The sequence below is a fragment of the Tigriopus californicus genome, chromosome 4 (genome assembly GCF_007210705.1).
Source record: "Tigriopus californicus strain San Diego chromosome 4, Tcal_SD_v2.1, whole genome shotgun sequence".
Classification (NCBI taxonomy): Eukaryota; Metazoa; Arthropoda; class Copepoda; order Harpacticoida; family Harpacticidae; genus Tigriopus; species Tigriopus californicus.
Window position 1 is genome coordinate 11,525,835 of NC_081443.1, and position 17,558 is coordinate 11,543,392.

Sequence of the window (17,558 nt, forward strand, 5' to 3'; positions counted from 1 at the left end):
AATCCTTTGGTTGTTTTTGTATGACAGCTCCGCTTATTTCGACACTATTGTAATTGACACATGCCACAGCCAAACCCTCGACACATCCCTACGTAAGCCAAAAGGGGGCGCTCAAGTGCAAAGGGGTAAACAACGACCCCCGTGAGCGTGTCCTATTCAATACGCTTCTGGGATAAGTCATTTTTTCTTGTCTTATGAAGCTTCATAAATCTATATCCGAAGGGATTTCAAAATGGGGCTTCGAGAAAGAGTTAAAAATGCAAAGAAAAAGCTAAAAAAATACAACTTAAGTGTTCGAGAATGCTGCCCTTGAACGGAAGAGAAAAGAACTATGGATAGTGACTGTTACTCAAATTTGGCTCTTGGATTATTGAAATATGGTTTGAATTCATTTTTTGCTTTGGCTTGGTTTTTCACAAGTTGTTCTAGCCGCTGTAGGGAATGTAATCCCCAAGTCTGTGGAAATGAAACTTTATTTTCAATTTTATTGTCAATATTTATTGATACCTGGTCTACCGATGAATTTGTCTAAGTTTCACTCCAAACGTCAGTGAGTTGTCACACTGTTTTAGATATGGTTTGAAAAGATGCAAGGCAAGGTTACATTAGAACTTTTTTTGGTTTGGTTTGAGTTTTCACCAGCTTTATTACCAGCTACAGAGAATGTATTCCACAGTTCTATTCAAATGAAGGGTTAGAATTCATCTAGAGTATTTATTGCCTTTTAATCTTTATATGATATTTTGGTCTACCAACGAATTTTAGTTGGCAGACTGAGCTAGTCCTTGAATGTAGGGTTGATCTGGAATGCTATCTAAAAATTTGTCCAAGTCTGACTTAAAAGATGCAAACAGATCAACAAAGCCTATGCATTCGCTGCGAATATTAGTGGGAAGCAAATTAAACAATGAAGGAGCCCGAGAAAGAAGAGAAGTGGACTTCATTGTTCATTGTATTGCTATTGAAGTTTGCAAAAATAAACAAAAACGTGTGGCTTTTGGCTTTCATTCCAAGATGTTTACAAAAAGAAATGTGTCCTCTGTCCTTTGTATTGCTTGCAAAGAAATGCTATATTTTGCTTACATAATTGCGTCTTGTTTTACATTCTAATGTAAGTCTGTTTATCTCAACTTTTGAAATTTTCTCGTGGTGCTTTCCATCTGAAAAGTAGTTCCACAATATTTTGATTTCTCTCAGAAAATCCTTGGGAGTGAGCTCAAAGAGCAAAAGCCACTTTCAAGCTTTTCATACAAAACCAACAAATCGTTTCAATTTCCATGTAAGGAGATTAACCCAGTTAGGAATTCAAGAGCGGAAAAAATATTAGTGTGCCGTTATGGATAATAAATGGCTGAAAAGTGGTCATTTACACGGAGCAGCAGCCAAAAAAAAAATTGGAATCATTTCAGCTTTAATCACATGAAGTTAACCATTCCCATGTGTTACGTCTAGGACTTTCATCGAGATGCTTCGGATGAAACATTAAACTTAGATCACTTATCTGACCTTTCGAGTTCGGTGCAAAAGCACAGTCAGGAAAATTGATGGGAATGTTATGGTTGAGAAATATCAACTCCGAATGGAGAAATATCAAAGTTCATTGACGGCCTGTTGAATTTCAGCACTATCATATGAATGATTAAAAGTTCGCAAGTTCTTCTAGTAATCAATTGCAAAAAGTATAGGTGAAAGTCCAGAGTCAAATAGAGTCCAGATTCTCCGTAAAGAGCGCCACTGGGAAGGGATGGGCACGATTGAAAAAGGATAATCAAATCCAACTCTCATGGTTGACGAGCGCTAAGTTCATGAGGAAACTATGTTTGAAATGAGAACAAAGAAAAAATCTCTATGATGCCCAATAATACTAGCAATTATTGTTTATTGTACAGGCCATTCAAAAACACAATGTGTAAGATAGAGTAGTGACTCTCAAGAAACGGAAAGTAGCGCCTCTAAGAACTGAACTTCCTGCGTCCTCTTAAGCAGTGCTTCCAGACGAATGGCAAAGTGAAGCGGCAAAAAAGGGAGATGGTGTAGCACAGTTGGTAAACGCGCGACCGAGCTATACTCGGGTTCATGGGTTTAATTCCAGGTCTCTCCCCACCCACCCCCATTTACTCTAGTGGATCATTGCCTCGATCCCTCAATCGGCACAGGAACCCAGAGTGGGAAAACAAGACATAAATCAATATATAGTACATGGGAAAACGTTCTCGCAATAAAGATTATTATTATTATTATCATTAAAGTATTATCAAACTGTCCCTTTACATGGTGCATCTTAGTGCACTCTCTTTCTTTATCCTTTCTTTCATGAAATAAAAGAGCAGATGTGCAAGGGTGGCTGGACAAGAGCGGAAGCAAGTCTTGGTTCGCAGTAGGCTTTAAGACACCTTCAAATGATAATTCCGGCAAAGAACAACCAAAAAAAGCATTCTTGTAATACAAAAACTTATCCATAATTCAAATTGTAAGATATTGGTGTCTTCAGTTTTTCAACAGAAGACCCCATTTCAAAGATTTTAAAGGACCAATATAGAGCGTCCTCTTTAAAAGCCATGCTCTAGAGAACGCACTTTACTCTCTCAACCTCCGCTAGGGGCATCCTTGCTATGCTCTTTTTGTGATTTAATCTCGAGAGTCCATAGACTGAAGGGAGGAAAAAAAGTGTGGAAGAAAGCTCGTTACTGCTAGGCAGCTTGGTCACAAATGAAAAGGACGGACAAACAAATAAAAGAGGATTTGATGGTTTGTTCTCACGCCTACCCTTGAAGCTCAACCTTTGAACCCTGACAAATTCTACTGCCAGGGTTCATGGTCATGCTTTACGACCAAACTTGAGAACAAAACCATGAATTCCGAACATAACTTGCCATCATTGCAATTCCAATTTCGTTGTTTGTTATTCTTTCAAATATAGTTTCAGCATTATATTGTTGCTCATTACTTAGTTTTTAGTAGGGCTCGGAGAATTTTATTTCTAAATTTCAATTATTCTTAGATATTTTGGAGGCTTTTCTTAGACGCAAAAGCTTTTCTCAGAATCTCTAATTTTGATGAGAAAAAAATGCATGTGTGGGTGTATTGTAAAATTTACCTTTTAGACCTCCTTTAAATACTGCATACTGCATTGTCCCAATCTTCTTGGTTTATTGCAATAGAGTAGTTGTTACCTAATTCTCACATTATTCCTGCTTACCTATTTTGACAAAAGCTCAAGGTTTTCCTAAAAATGCAAAATGCAACCTGAATATTTTACTTACAAAAGAGCAAAAATAGAAACGTTTGCATTTTAGCCTGGGTCTTTCCACCCTTAAAGATAACTAAAATAAAGCAACCAGAGGAACCAAATTTGACCTGGAAACCTGCATGGTTAAAGATATTAATTTGGGGGTCCAAGTTAGGAGACAACTTCATGGCCTTTTGACTTCAAAAAGATTGAGTAATGAAATATATTGAAACCTTTGTAATTACTTCAAACTTTTGCAAAATTAGTTTAATATTGTCTTTTTATGTGTCTTTTTTGCTTTTAAAAAGGCTTACACTTTGCATTTGCTATTTCTTTTCGTGTGAAAATATATTATTTGGTGCTTTCAAAACAATTTTTTAGTGATGATTTGGCCCTATAAATGATTTTTTTTCCAAGCCCTAGGTATTCGTCTTGAAATATGGTTTCAATTTTACTATTTCAGGCATTCGCAACCCTTCCAAGTGGAGCCCATTAGGAGAATTTGGTCCCTATTTGAAGCACTCTGATCTATTGTTCATTCACAGTAAATGAAAAAAGGTTTTTATTGTCTGCACTTCAGAGGGCGTTTTGAGAGTTAGTGTCCATCAAATAAAGGGCTGAAATATCCGGAAAAGAAATTGCATTCATGGCAATTCACAGGTACTCGTAGTTTTTTTTAGCAATCTAAGGTGACACGTCATAATTTGGTTTAGCGTTTATACACAATTAAGAAAGCCAATCACTCAGGTTAAATCCTCTTTCATATCTGCTCCACGTGCAAATCAATTTCAAATCCGCCCTTGTCATGTTCTCTCTGCGAGCTTTGTGAGATGATTAATATTTATTGATTAGAACAGATTTATGTAGGTTGACCTAAAATAATGTGTATGAGTATGAGCAATCACACCAGCCCTCTATTCAAATCTAATGAAAAAAAACAATTGACACCTACCGGTAACCATCATAATGTTTCAGTTGGTCAGCAGCCTCGATTAAGTTATCCCAAGCTCGGACCAAATCTGAGGCTGGATACCACGTGTAGTTCGTCATATCGAGTGACGGCATGGACGTGATGACGAGTTTTCGAGTAAAAAATCCGACCGAGGCGTTAAATACCCGAGGGACAAGAGCTTGCCAAGCTCTCTGAGCCTTGATGTTGTCTTGTCCACCGTATCTTCTCCTTGAATAATTGGCCACCCAAGCCATGACATCCTCCACTGGATGTGGACGCCAACTCATCTCATTCATGAACTCTGCAGTGAGGTAGGAGTCACTCAGGCCTTCAGGGGTAAGGCCTGTGCCAATCATTCGGCCCTTGGAAGCAGAGCGAGCCTTAAAAACTCGCTGGTTGATGGCCCCTAAGCGTCCAAATAGACCGAGGTTTCCGCCGAAGTTATTGAGGTCATTGAAAATGAATGGCTGGTTGTAGTAGAACTTGGTTCTTGTGTACTGTTCGCGGAAGGTCGAGTCCAAATCAAGAATTATCATGCTTCCCAAGGGATTGGCGGTCAGCAGAGCCTCAACTTGAGGGTCTTGCCAGAAATTGGAGAGGAACAACCATCCCTGCATTAACCACACAGCCTTGGGGTCTTGACTCGACATGCCAGCATAAATGGCACGTCCCACATCGCGAATGTATTGGGTACTGTTAGTTTTTGGGTCCATTTCATTGAAGGTGTCACAATTGTAGACATGGTCTGAGCCAAATTCAAAAGTGTATTCCTCGATGAATTTGGCCCCAATCGCTCCAAAAAGCGCCTCCGTCGGGTCCAATAAGATGGTCTCATTGAATCCGTTCCAACTTTGGACCGAGAAGGACACATTTGGATGAAGATCAATCAGAGCCTTGGGCACGTGACCAGCAAAGGCAGGTAGGACAGGTATCATCCCCAAGCCCCTCATTCGAGTCAGGATCTGATGTTGAAGGCCCACCGTGAAGTGGTGCCAACCTGAAGGTAATGGTCCACCCCAACCATTGAGATTTCCCATACGGCCCCAAGGGAGAAAAGCTGGACCGGCAAAATGGTGGTCCAAGTAGGTTTCATTGAGGCCAAACTGTAAGAAAGAAAGGGGAAAAAATGAGAGAGGCGACAGAAATGTCAAGGGAAAATAAGTTTGAGAGTACGTTCAGAGTCTTGAGCCAGCTTGGAAATGCGAGAAGAGAAAGTACATTGGCATATTTTCGCATCAGCCCAATTTGAGATTGCTTGTAGATAGCCAAATGAGCGCAATGAGGGTTGTACGTAAGTATGAGGTTAAGGCAATGGTTTTTAGCTCGCTTATTGGCTAGAGATCCTACAAACCCTTCCGGTGCTTACTCTTAGGTACCGTCTTGAAGCGTCTAAACATAGATATTTGTCAGGTTTTGGGGAACTTGTTGAAACAGAGATTATTTAAATTCCTGCCTTAAAGCAACCCTTCGGGCATTTTCTTTGCGCATTTATCGTATGGTTACATAGAAACAAGAGAACGTTGTTTAAGTCCTCTTACCAGACGTCCAAAAAGACTTCTTGTTTAGCCGAGGGCCAAATCTGATGCACAGTGTTCCAAGAAAGCTAAAGGCTGAAGCCCCCTTCTCAGTTTTCGGTAGCAGCAAATGAAAGGAAATCAATCACGCCACTCTAACAATTGGGATTTCTCTTTCCTCTCTCTTTCTGAAGTTTCTGCCCAAAATAGTCTGGATGCTTTCAAATTTGAGGCGTTGTTCTCAAAGTTTAGCACGTGCCCACATGCTGATGATAGTCACTTGGGAAATGGGGGAAGGGAAGGGGGGCTTCAAATTCCACGAACAGAAGGGGGCTAAAGCCACTTCTAATGGACATCATCCCATTTGTTAATGGAAGGAGAAGGCTCCTTTGTCGTGCACATTCCTCTTCTGTCAAGCCGAGAAATGCAGCCATAAGGACACAAAGGATGGACCAGAAGCCGTCACTAAAAGGGATGCTTCAAGAGGTTTTTTTGCTTGTTCTTTATGTATGTACAACAATACGGAGATGCAGAGGTTTGCTTGGGGTATTTATCTAAGATAATGTCACTGATACTAAACCCATTCTGAACAAAAACAAAAACCGGAAGTGGAAACGGAAAGCAATACGTCAAGGTTGCATCTAGTGGTGAAAGTAAGCTGGCCTTTCTTGGCTTCAGACGAAGCTGCCGCACAACATTTCTTTTTGTTCCAGTATGCATGTGGAGCATTGGACCATGTAGGACAGCAGTTCCTCTTATTTGCAAAATACGTGTTTGCCATGATGCATTTTTTTTTCTTGTAGAATATCTTTAGAATACGTCGGTTCAGAAAGGAAAGTCTCAGAGCCCAATGTTGTTCGAATGATAAGGCTACAAATGTAACACATGGAATACAAATTCCCTCAAGCCTGACATGCACGATGTCCCTGTTCCTAAAGGCGAATACACTAAAGTGCTCATTTGGATCAAAAAAAGGATCCTTCCTCTTCTCGGACGCCTCTGATGAGACAACCAAAAGGACCACTTTGAGTCATCCTCAGACAAATCCTCGATGAGTTGGGCGTGTTCAGAGGCAAGGAGGATTGATCGATACCCGTGTTCCACTTGATACACGGTTCGTAAAGTAAACAGACTTCAGTCCCTCGTCAACAAAGAATACGGCCATTGGTTAGAAGGTTAGTAAGACATTTTGAAAGATGATTTCACTGCAGGATTATGTGATTAAGGTAATGGCATTAGCATCCAACTCTGTAATGTGTGTTGGAAAGGAGTTGTAGAGAGGAATTGATCAAGATATTTATAAGAGCTATAAAGACTAAAGTTGTAGAGTACGAGTCGAACTATTTATTCGAAAAAAATCAATCCAGTGCATCCTCTTGTAACTTAGCTACATAGAGTGTAGACTCCAAGGTGATTTGTAAGCTCAAAATGTCATACCTAGGAGTAAATTAGCTATTAAAAAAGGGTTAAAAAGGGAAAACAGTTGAATACCTGGAACCCCGAATGGGACAAGACCAAATTGTATAATAATGTTGTAAAATAAAAATATCCTGATCCAATGAGAAATAATCTCGCAATAAAGATTTTGATTTTGAATTCAAGTAAAGATGATACTGTTAAGAATTGATGTAAAGACAAAAGTTTAGTTGCAAAAAAGATAAAAAGAAGGTTAACGGATGATGTCATGATACATATTTTGATATTTAGGTTAAGAGTCTAGAATATGGTTCATGCCACATTTGTAAAACCCAGTTTAATATGTTCATTGGAAGTATGTATGAAAGGGCGATCGCTTTGAGTTCCTTTCCCTCTAAACTTGAAGACATTTTACATCGAAAGTAACGGTTTCAATTATGGTTTTATGATCCCCAACGTAATAATTCTCATGCATTTCTAGACGTTCCCAAGAAAGTGATAAACGGTAGTTCACTCCTAAAAACCGAGAATGAGAGCTGATTCTCTCGTCATAGCTCATCCAAATGGATGCCAAGTCTATCTATATTGCATAATGATTGCTGGCCAGCAACCAAATCAAGAAGCAAGGAGCTTGTCCAGTTTATGGGCATATGGCAATATTTCTTTCTCTTATATTTCTTAGTTGGGATGCAAAGCAAATGTACACTAGTAAAAATCAGTTCCCTGAAATGCTCAATTTCAATCCACAAAGGTGAATGCTTCAATATAGGAGCGTGAAGTTGGGGGAAATATCCAACGCAAGACTCTCAATCAAAAACTAAGCAAAGAGAGCCACGTGCGTTTCTCACGTCATTTGACAATTCAAGCATAACCAAGTTTAGGACAAAACCTGTCTTAGTTCAATATCAAAGTATTCGGAACTGATTCGTGCTCACTGATACATTTTAGGGGTTCGATAATTCTGCAGAGTACAAGGCCCTTAAAAGTTTCACTCAGAAGGGACAAGAGGAATTGATGACAATGCAAGCAAGGATTCTTTCTATCTCGGTGTTTTAACCCAAGAACTTGGGAAGTACCTGGCCAAATACTCAGCACGCTCTGTTCACAATAACAAGCAACTTGATAGAGGAAACTTAAGCTTCAGGGTAAAGTTGATTCCTTCGAGTATTGGGCTCGGCCAGACGTAAAATTGCTGTCGCAGAACAATTTTTTTGTAGTATCGAAAACCATTTCTGCTTAAACGATTGATTAAAACGGTGGGTTAGTTTGCCTGTAAGCATTAGCAGCAATTGGGCAATTTAGATTTGCTAAAATAATGGATTGAGCCATATGCCAAGAAAATATAATTCCTCCTCATTATCGAAGGAAACTAGTCGGAAAGACAAAATGATCGAAAACTTGTCGCGACTGATTGGCTGAAAGAGAGACACTTTTTAGGGTTCGGTGAGCAAAGGCTAAAGGCTGGGAAATTAATTCCAGGAAAAGAAGTTGTTCTCCCATCCCAAACCGCATAAGGTATTTTCCTTTTGTTTCAGAATAGATTCATCAAGGGAAAGATGGAAGGGCCAAACGTCCAACAAAACGATTTTCTGGCCTTTGTCCCTTATTCGGGAACGCAAAAGAACGTTTGTTTCAAGTATCAACGATACAAGAAGTTAGCGCGCTTCCAGAACAGTTGGTCATTCCAGGATGCTCACTCACTCAGGAGAGGATGAAAAAAGCAAGTACCAAATGTCCGAAAGAACCCTAAAGATGTCTTACTTCAGCGAAAGAACTGGAGAGAGGAAGAGAGTACATCGTGTGATATCGAAGCTATTGAGTGAGATGGATGCATATTGAGATCATTTTACACAGACAAACTGCCACCGACGAGAATACGGCACTTCTAAAGCCAAAAATTACATTAACTGGTCACTCTTGGGACCACTTTGGGTATTCGTCAGCAAAGTTGGCATCCCTCACTCGTCGTTTTCGAGGAGCATTAATTTAATAGAAAACTAGACGCATCATTTCTGACTAGGTTTTCTGACTGATTTGGAACAGAACGTAACTTGGTGACGTGATGGTTGAAGTTAGTGTATCATGGCATAGAAAGCTTGCTGTGAACCGATTTAAGTCATGGTTTTTGGTGCAATTCGTTGTTCCAGTTCCACTTTATTATTCAGGTTGAGAAAAAACTCGTAAAAAGAGGATCGTGTGTTTTCCTTGTATGAGCTCATAAATAAGGGGAAATTCTAAACAAATGTTCAGAGAGGCCCATTCAACGAAAATTAACATATTTTTCTCACTGGGACCTAACATTACGACAATGGCCTCATCATTAATTTGAAAACTGTACTTCATCAATTTATCCTCCATCAATCCCATTTCAGGTGGAGATCGATATTTTTCCTTTTTTCCTCATTCACAATTATGTTCCTCTAATCATCAATTTTCTGATGCAAATGACGGATTTTTTTGACCCAAGGTTTTGTCCTTGTGAGGTTAATATGCTCATGACATGCGATGCAGGTTTACCTCAATGTAAAACATAATGCACTAAAGGTTTATTTAGTCTGCTCAAGACCTGGAAAACAAAGATGCACGAGAAGGGGAAAAAGTACATCTACAACGATATGGTAACAGTAATAATGGTTAGCATTATTGATTACAACAAACCGGCATGAAAGGGTGACTGGCATGGAAACACATTAAATGATAATGCAAAACTTTGCCCTATCTCAGCTTTTCCCACTCAATCATGGACTTCCAGAGATGTGGGTTGCAAATGGAAGCAAACATTCCTTATCTCCTAAAGCATTCCCTTTATTCCAAATAATCACTTATGCTTTGGTAGCTCAGGAGATAGCTCCAAAGTTACGTTGGAAACACTACATGAAATTCAATTTTTAGGCCAGCCTTTGGTCAGTTACATCAGTTTATGGCTATATAACTTTGAAACGAACCACATCACAAGTAAATAATATAAGAATGAATTGCCTTGAATTGAAGAGATCTATATTTCATGACTCAATCAATCAAAAGCACTAGTTGAGTCATCACAGTCTAACTAGCACCTCTGCTGACACCTTAGATTTGAACTGGTAAGCCTAGGAGAATATAGGCAAACCCACCTCCTCCTCTTCCTCCTCCTTAGCTGTCTCTTCCAATTTCATCGAAGGCAGTTTGAGGCAGCAGTCTAAAGGCGGACTTAGGGTACATTTAGACTAAGATGGAAAACCAGGATTGAATCCGGTTTGAGGATGGAAGTAGGACTAGTGTTGGGGCGACTCCAGTCTTTCACTGTACTGAAGTCAAACAAAAAGACTCATATTGCGAAAAACTCACCCCAGCACTGGTCCTACTTCCATCCTCAAACCGGATTCAATCTCGGTTTTCCATGCTAGTGGAAAGCCGCCCTTATTCAACAGCACTCTCTTAAATCGAATCTTGCAAAAGAAAGTTTGACCCCTCACGGAATAGATATATATACATAATGGATGAACCGAGCACAAATGAGACGCTCAAGAATGAGGAGGGGGGGTGGTTAAAGGTCGTTTTCATAACGGTGATTGATTCATACCCATTTGAGGTTCACAAGAACTTGGCCCATTTGGTTGAACACAAATGTCTATCTCATAATTTTTGTGTTTGTTTTTGATGGAATATTGGGAGTATTCAGTGTTTTAGTTCCTTCGAGGTGTTTTATCACGGCCCATTTTACAGAGGCAATGTCAACATCGAAACGTTGCGTCAAACTGCCTGATTTATTGATTGGGAAACCGTGATGACTCGGAATAAATGCTCCACTATGAGTAAAAACAACTTGTGTGTGCCCATTTGAAGAGTTTACACTGACCTTTTTGTTGCAAAACCAAACTTTCCACCATCAACTTGAATTTTCTATTGAACTTTTTCCAGAAACCCATGCCTTTTAAAGATTTATTAAGAACATGGTGTGAATTTTGTACAAGCCAGTAGTTTCGAAACGGCAAAATCATTGCACTATATGCCAACATTAAAACATTCACAATGTCACAAAATGTCACATTTCCACCACGAATATGATAAGATCATAGACTTTGTCGTAGTATAAGTTTCATTCTCGCTGTGAACATTCCTTGGAGACCCAATTCAATCATAAAATAAGGGAGAGGAGGAAAAAAGACATTGAGACAAATCAATCACTGTTTTAGACATTTTTGTTGGAGCTCCTTACTCATCGAGAGCCTCCTCTCCGTGACGCACAAAACCAAGAATGGAACAAAAAAAATCATCGAATTTTTCGGTCAATGATTATTCGACAATGAGAGATAAGTGTTTGCAGCAACATTTTTTTCTCCTTAAGTGGAATAGAATAACACATCTGATGTTGGAATTGCCTAATGCAATTAATTTCCCTAATTAGGTCTATATGTTGCCCGCTCACCCCATATTGGTCTTTTTGTTGTGAAAGAAACTTTGGTCAAGGTTCTACTCGGTTAGATTTAGCTGAATATTAATGTCAAATGCGTCATACGATGTGTTCCTTTTGAAAATGAATAACTTGCCAGTATACTTAGACTTCACAATGTGATCCAGTGTCACTTCAAGCTTAAAAGAAACCTTCTCAGATTCCGGTCTTCTCTCAAAATCTGAATCGCTCAAGCGAGTTTTGCCTTCTTCTTTTGTGGCTGGCAGAAAATGGAAGTAACCCAACCATTGCATTTTGAAAGAAACTCATTAAAGTCGTCGACCTCTTTGGCCAAAGCTGAGAAGACCTGAGTCTATTGAATCTGACCAGAAATGGTCCTTCTCAACGACCAAAATAGACCCGGATGTTTGCTAGATCTGTACATCACTTCTAACCTGTTTGTACACTCGAATCCATATTGCCTCTTGACCCACGAAGGCCAAAGGGAGATTGATCCCGTTAAGCGCCATCCAGTCGATATGAAGTTCCCATTGGTCCCATTTCCAGAAGGCAAAGGTGTATCCTGGAGTGCAGACATTCTGATAGTAACGGAATTTATCATTGGAGGTCAAGTTGAACTTTGCTGGAGGAAGAGTTCCATTGGTGGGCAGATCTGGAACAAAAGATGGAAACGCTATCAATTTAAGGCTTTGAGGCCATTCCTTCTCATTTGTCGAAAGATAAGGCCCACAGGGCTTTCCTTAAAAAGTTCAAAGGGGTAAAAGTGCGGACTGTGTTTCTATTTACCACACAATAAAGCTTTTGACCATGGACTTGGTTTTTCAAGGAATGAGGTTGCTAAGTGGAACCCAAGGAGAATAATGCCGTTTCCCGAAATGTGGAAAACTATAAAAATCCATGGAATCTCTTTTTGAAAGCAAAGAACCATGGCAAAAAAGTCTGATTTAGCTGACATGGTCTTGGTAATTTAACAAAGTGCTTCATGATATGTTTTGCAGCACAATTTTTATTTATTCAAAAACACAAATTTTTATTGCTACTATTGCTTACGCATTTCAGCAATTTGTTGTAAAAATCGTACTTTAAATCTAACGGTTCACAACCACTACACCGATAATTGGAAAGCTAATTAATTCATTTTATTCATAACTTTACAAAGTGCTCGAAGGCACAAGCAAAAGCAGGGTTTAAAAGATGAGTGAAACAGGTAAATGAACTAAAGTTTTGAAACTAAAGCTGACTTTCCAAGCGCATAAGTCTCCATCAATAAAATTTTGTTCGGGTAATTTCCGCTTAGAGCAGTTATGGGAAAGTATGGGAAACCAAAAAAAGACAGTTTTTGACGATACGTCATTCAGACCAACGGTTAAAGGGGTTTTATCCTGCTATTCGTTCTTCGATTCGGGTTTATAATTTATGCTCGGAAATATTTTGCAATATCCAGTAATGAGATAAAGGGGGAAAATCTTCAAGGATGCACTGCAGAATCAAAAACATGTAGGTGGGCGTTGGGTGTTTCCATGCCAATGATAATAGCTAGCTCGTCAGTTTTTGACAAATTGGATTGCTAAATGATTCGGAAATGATCAAAAAACGAAGTGGGTTTTTCCATATTCAATGAAGGTAGACCCTCCTTCAATGTCTCCTCTCAACCCAAAGGGTTCAAAGAGGCACTTGACATTGCGAAACTTCAGTGAACAAATGTGGAAATTTCACGGCAACAAGTTTGGCTATTATTTTGCGCTTTCCTCAAGAGTTTTTGAACAACTTTGGAACATTGCACTCCACCAAAACATAGCATATGGGCTTATTTTGCATGCAATCAACTTGAACAAGGTTAACAATCCATTGGATCATATCATTCCAACAATTAGTATAACGACAAGGCCAATTTAGCATTCCCCGAGAGTGTAATGGACTGCAGATTGGATTTATTTCAACGTCTTTCCGTCTTACCTCAGATTTCCACTTGGCTAATGATTGGACCGTGAAGATGGTTTAAGCAGGAAAAGGTAGCCATTCATCGCCCTTTAGATTTATCTCCTTCCATTCTTCTAAGTAGAATTCAAGTCCTTAATCTAGTACACAGCTAATTCCATTTGCGCCAACCGATCCAACCCAAAACTATTGCTACTCATCAAGTCAAATGTTCAATTCCCCTCTCAGTTGAAAACAAATATGGTAGCATGATATTAACAAGCTTTCGTCAAATCAAAGCTAAAAAAAAGCAGAATTCGATTGGAATTAAATGTTGCCCTAAAGATAACTTGTCAATAAGTGCCACCAATGAACACCAAAAATAGAATCCCACTTAAAAACTAATGGGCAATGCTACTAATTTTGTTCCCAACTTGCACAAATGTTTGAGAGCATATCATTTTGGCCGTAAACGTTCGTTTGCGAGGACGCTTCCTTAGTCCACCAGAACTCACCTTGTGGGAAGAAATAGCCATTCAGTTCATTTGGGTAGAAGCTACTTTTCCCCCCTTACCATCTCTGCTCCCTGGAGACGTCCTCCTTGGCCTTGCACAACCTAAGAGCTTGTGCAGATGACTCATAGCACAATATGATTGGGGGAAATGGGAAAACCTTGCTTGGAAATTGACAAGCATTGAATGGTATATTTCCTCCGATGTTTCATGTCAAATTTGTAGAGTCATTGTTCTTTCAAACATGCGATAAATCTCCAAGTCGATAAGTGATGGTCTTATTTCAATCGGTGGTAAAACCAAATGATAAATAACGCCTAAGCATAATAGATTCGAAAGATGTTAGACATAAAACTATGGAGTACATATAAGTTTACGAACAATTTGGAAGCTTTATTATCAAACACATGCTCTTTTGTTCATAAAACCAGTCCAAAACTAACGCATAAAGTATACCACTTAGTCAATAAACTCTTTTTTGACTTTTATTGAACAACTAAGAGCAAGGTAATGCAAAATTCTCACTATTTCTGAACAAAAGGGTTGAAATTCATAGCTTTCTTTGCCATGAAACAATACTTATCCACCAACGAAAGTTATTACGTACTGAATTAATTTATGATATGGTGACATAACCTTATGAACGGCCTTAACTTAACTTATAATTCTTAATAATTAATTCATTATTTGTTCTTAATTTATACTTTTTTATGTCCGTAAGCAAATTCATAAGACATTTAAACACACTTTCCTTCAGAGCTCTGTTTTCGAACTAAAAACCCCAAAGTAACCTCACTCATGAATTTATTCGATTGCAATGGTAAAGAATCGATTCAAACTTAGCACTCAGAATATTCAATATTGTAATTTTTTTTCTTGTTTTTATTTTGTCCATTAACACTCAGGAGCAATGTACGCAGGAACTTGTCTTACCTAAACTGATGGTGTCCCACGAAAAGTGACCTTGACAATGATATTTCAGGTAATGATGAATACCCCAAGTTGCTGCCACGCCAGATGTCGCTCTCACATGAACCAGAGTACGGCTTTGATTTCCTTTGGGTTCGATGCTCGTCTTCAAGTGAACCCGATCTTGGTGGTGAAGGTCGCCGTCATCTTTGTCGTCATCTGGGATTGACACCAATTTGATTTGGAACTGTGACGCGATGTCTGGCGAGGGAAGCACTCGTTTCAAAAGGCCAACCACTTCTTGTTCCTGACTTGTCAGATCTGATTGAGGTCCCAAACTTTCCCAGAGCTCCCCGACCTCGACCTCGGCTCCGGCGTTTTTGCTGATTACACCCAACTGAATCACAAATAACACACAACTCAACCGGAACAAAGAGCATCCAGACCGACGAGGAGCCGTTACGGAGTTTCTTTCCATTTCAAAGTCGGTTGAATAATTGAGTATTTGTTCTTGTCTTCCATAAGGAGGAACTGTCCTCCTTAAAGATAAGGCTCAACTGCCAAAGCGAAATCAGAGTAAGAGCGATTGGGAGTTTACGTTCTATTCTTGATACTTGCAGCCTACTATGATTGAGACCCCACGCTTCTCAATGGAAGTTATGAAAGTGCTTCACAAAGTCGAAAACAGTGTTTATTCATTTCCAGTAAGTGAACTCAACCTTGATCCTCGAACCTTGGGTATGCACTAACTATTTGACAACTTGTGACCATTATTTGAAATGGTCTTCCTGACCTTGACTTGTTCGTTGCGCTTGTCACCCGAAACTAATTACGCGATCTATTTTTAGGTTGAAGGCTTGATTTTGGCCTTTTCTCTCAATTTCACCCTAGAGAGGTTGATGAAATTGGAAGAATTCAACGGACAGTGCTTTTTCTATTTCCATTTCATTGTGTTTTCGTCGATCTATCTATTAACTTGGCCGCTCATAACTCATCAGAAGATTCTTTGTCTGTTCGCATCAATCAAGTATCCCTCACTTATCATAAAAGGGGTTGTCAAAAAAGACGAAGGAACAGATTTGACAGAAATATTTCCTTTCGGAGAATGAAAATGCGTGGGTTAAACGGTAAGTCTTCAAAATCCTAGGTTATTGTTCATTTAATTCATATATAGTATACTGGATAGCAATAACACTATATGCACATTTTTAGCTTCTGAGAACGATAATGACCATTGGCACAATTATATCAATTTGGTCGCTTTTAACCAAGAGTTAGCTTACTTCTTTCCTTCAAAAGACCCGGATACTCCAAAGCCTTAACTAGACGTGTCCAATACTGTTTTCTTCACCTTTTGGGTTTTACATTCGATTGTTTAAGATTCAGCCAATTGCTGGCATAAACTAAAACTTTGGGCAAGACCTCAATATGGATACTGACGGCACTAATAAGTAAATGAGGGAGTGTAATTTTAGTCTATCAAATAATGAAGTTATCGTCGTTCGAGTTCCAAGAAAGTTTCACCAAACAGCCACGCATGTTCAAAGTGATGTTGGCGAACCTGTTACAACAGCACGCACATGGACGAGATACTTTCCACGGGCCAGAAAAGTTAGGCGAGGAATTGAGCCGCCAGGCATTGCCTACGTACCCTTTAAATCGGGAAAACGGGAATGCTAAACCCACTTGGAGGTGAAGCTGAGCGACAGATCGTAATTGTTCTTTACATTTTAGAAGAAAGTAGGTTGATTTTTATCAATATCAATGGGACGTGAGGAATAATAGTTTCCTATTATTTTTTAAAGATAACTGATTCAGTTCCACTAAAGGAGCTTGTGTAGTCGAGCTGTTTAGAAACTAGGGCTCGAAAATAGCAGAAATCTTTCCGCAGATGACGAGGGTACAACCGTTTCTATCAGAAATAATTCTTTTGGGGAGCACCTTCAAGCTTTTGAACAATAAAGTCTTTTCTCTCTCGCTCTTTCATTGTTCATTCTGCTCCCTTCCAATATTGGTAGAAAAGCGTAGGTTTAGATCTGTTATTGGCTTTCAAACCAGATTTGAACAAGTTCTGGAACAAAGTTTTAGATCTAATGCCTTCTCAAGGTTTAGCCAGATCTGTCAGTAATATCGTTCGTTGGCGGACCAGATATTTTACATGAATATAAAGAAAACACATATACATGTTTTATACATCACGTCAATAAGGATCACATCCCCAGTGGTGGTTAAAAGTTTGCTAGCAAAATTTTGGAAAAAAACACATTCAAGCCATTAAAACACCTAACAATTTCACTGATCATTATGTCATTTGCGTTTAACAATCTTGAAACCAAGATAAATGATCAGAAGATACCGGTATGTATTGAAAAGTGGACAATGTACAACTCGTTGGAAGAAATAAGGTATATAATTATAAACTAAGAATGTGCTCTTGTGAACTGGAAGAGTCCATAACGAAAGTGATAGCAATACAAAACATTGAAACATATAGGCCACAATATAGTTTTGAATTAGTCAATGATACTACATTTAATACACGTTTGTCTTGAATATCCCATCAAATAAATTTAATCATGGTAAAAGCAAAAGTATGAAATGATAGAAAAGGAGATATTTCATTGGCAGATATCAATCTTGAACTGCCGGTGATTACATTCCCTGCAACTTTAAGGAAGTCCGCACAAAAAATGAACAAAGAAGTGAACAGTTGAGG

At 39.0% G+C, this 17,558-nt stretch overlaps 2 protein-coding genes across 5 annotated transcripts in view; one reads left to right on the plus strand and one right to left on the minus strand.

Annotated features, from left to right (window-relative positions):
* The window catches only part of LOC131879428 (alpha-N-acetylglucosaminidase-like), a gene marked incomplete at its 5' end in the record, with an annotated part of 18,103 nt that extends 2,688 nt beyond the window's left edge, over positions 1-15,415 (minus strand). The window contains 3 exon segments of the mRNA XM_059225748.1: positions 4,182-5,284; positions 11,939-12,156; positions 14,867-15,415. Of these exon segments, the coding sequence (XP_059081731.1) occupies positions 4,182-5,284; positions 11,939-12,156; positions 14,867-15,320 (1,775 nt within the window).
* A 20-nt stretch (positions 15,416-15,435) lies between these two features.
* LOC131879429 (uncharacterized) overlaps positions 15,436-17,558 on the plus strand; it is a 16,632-nt gene continuing 14,509 nt past the window's right edge. For 3 of the 4 annotated variants that reach the window (XM_059225753.1, XM_059225752.1, XM_059225749.1), the window contains exon 1: positions 15,552-15,969. The gene's annotated coding sequence lies outside the window, so the exon portion shown is untranslated. Of the gene's footprint in view, positions 15,970-17,558 lie in introns of all 4 variants that reach the window. The other variant, XM_059225750.1, reaches the window with a different exon arrangement.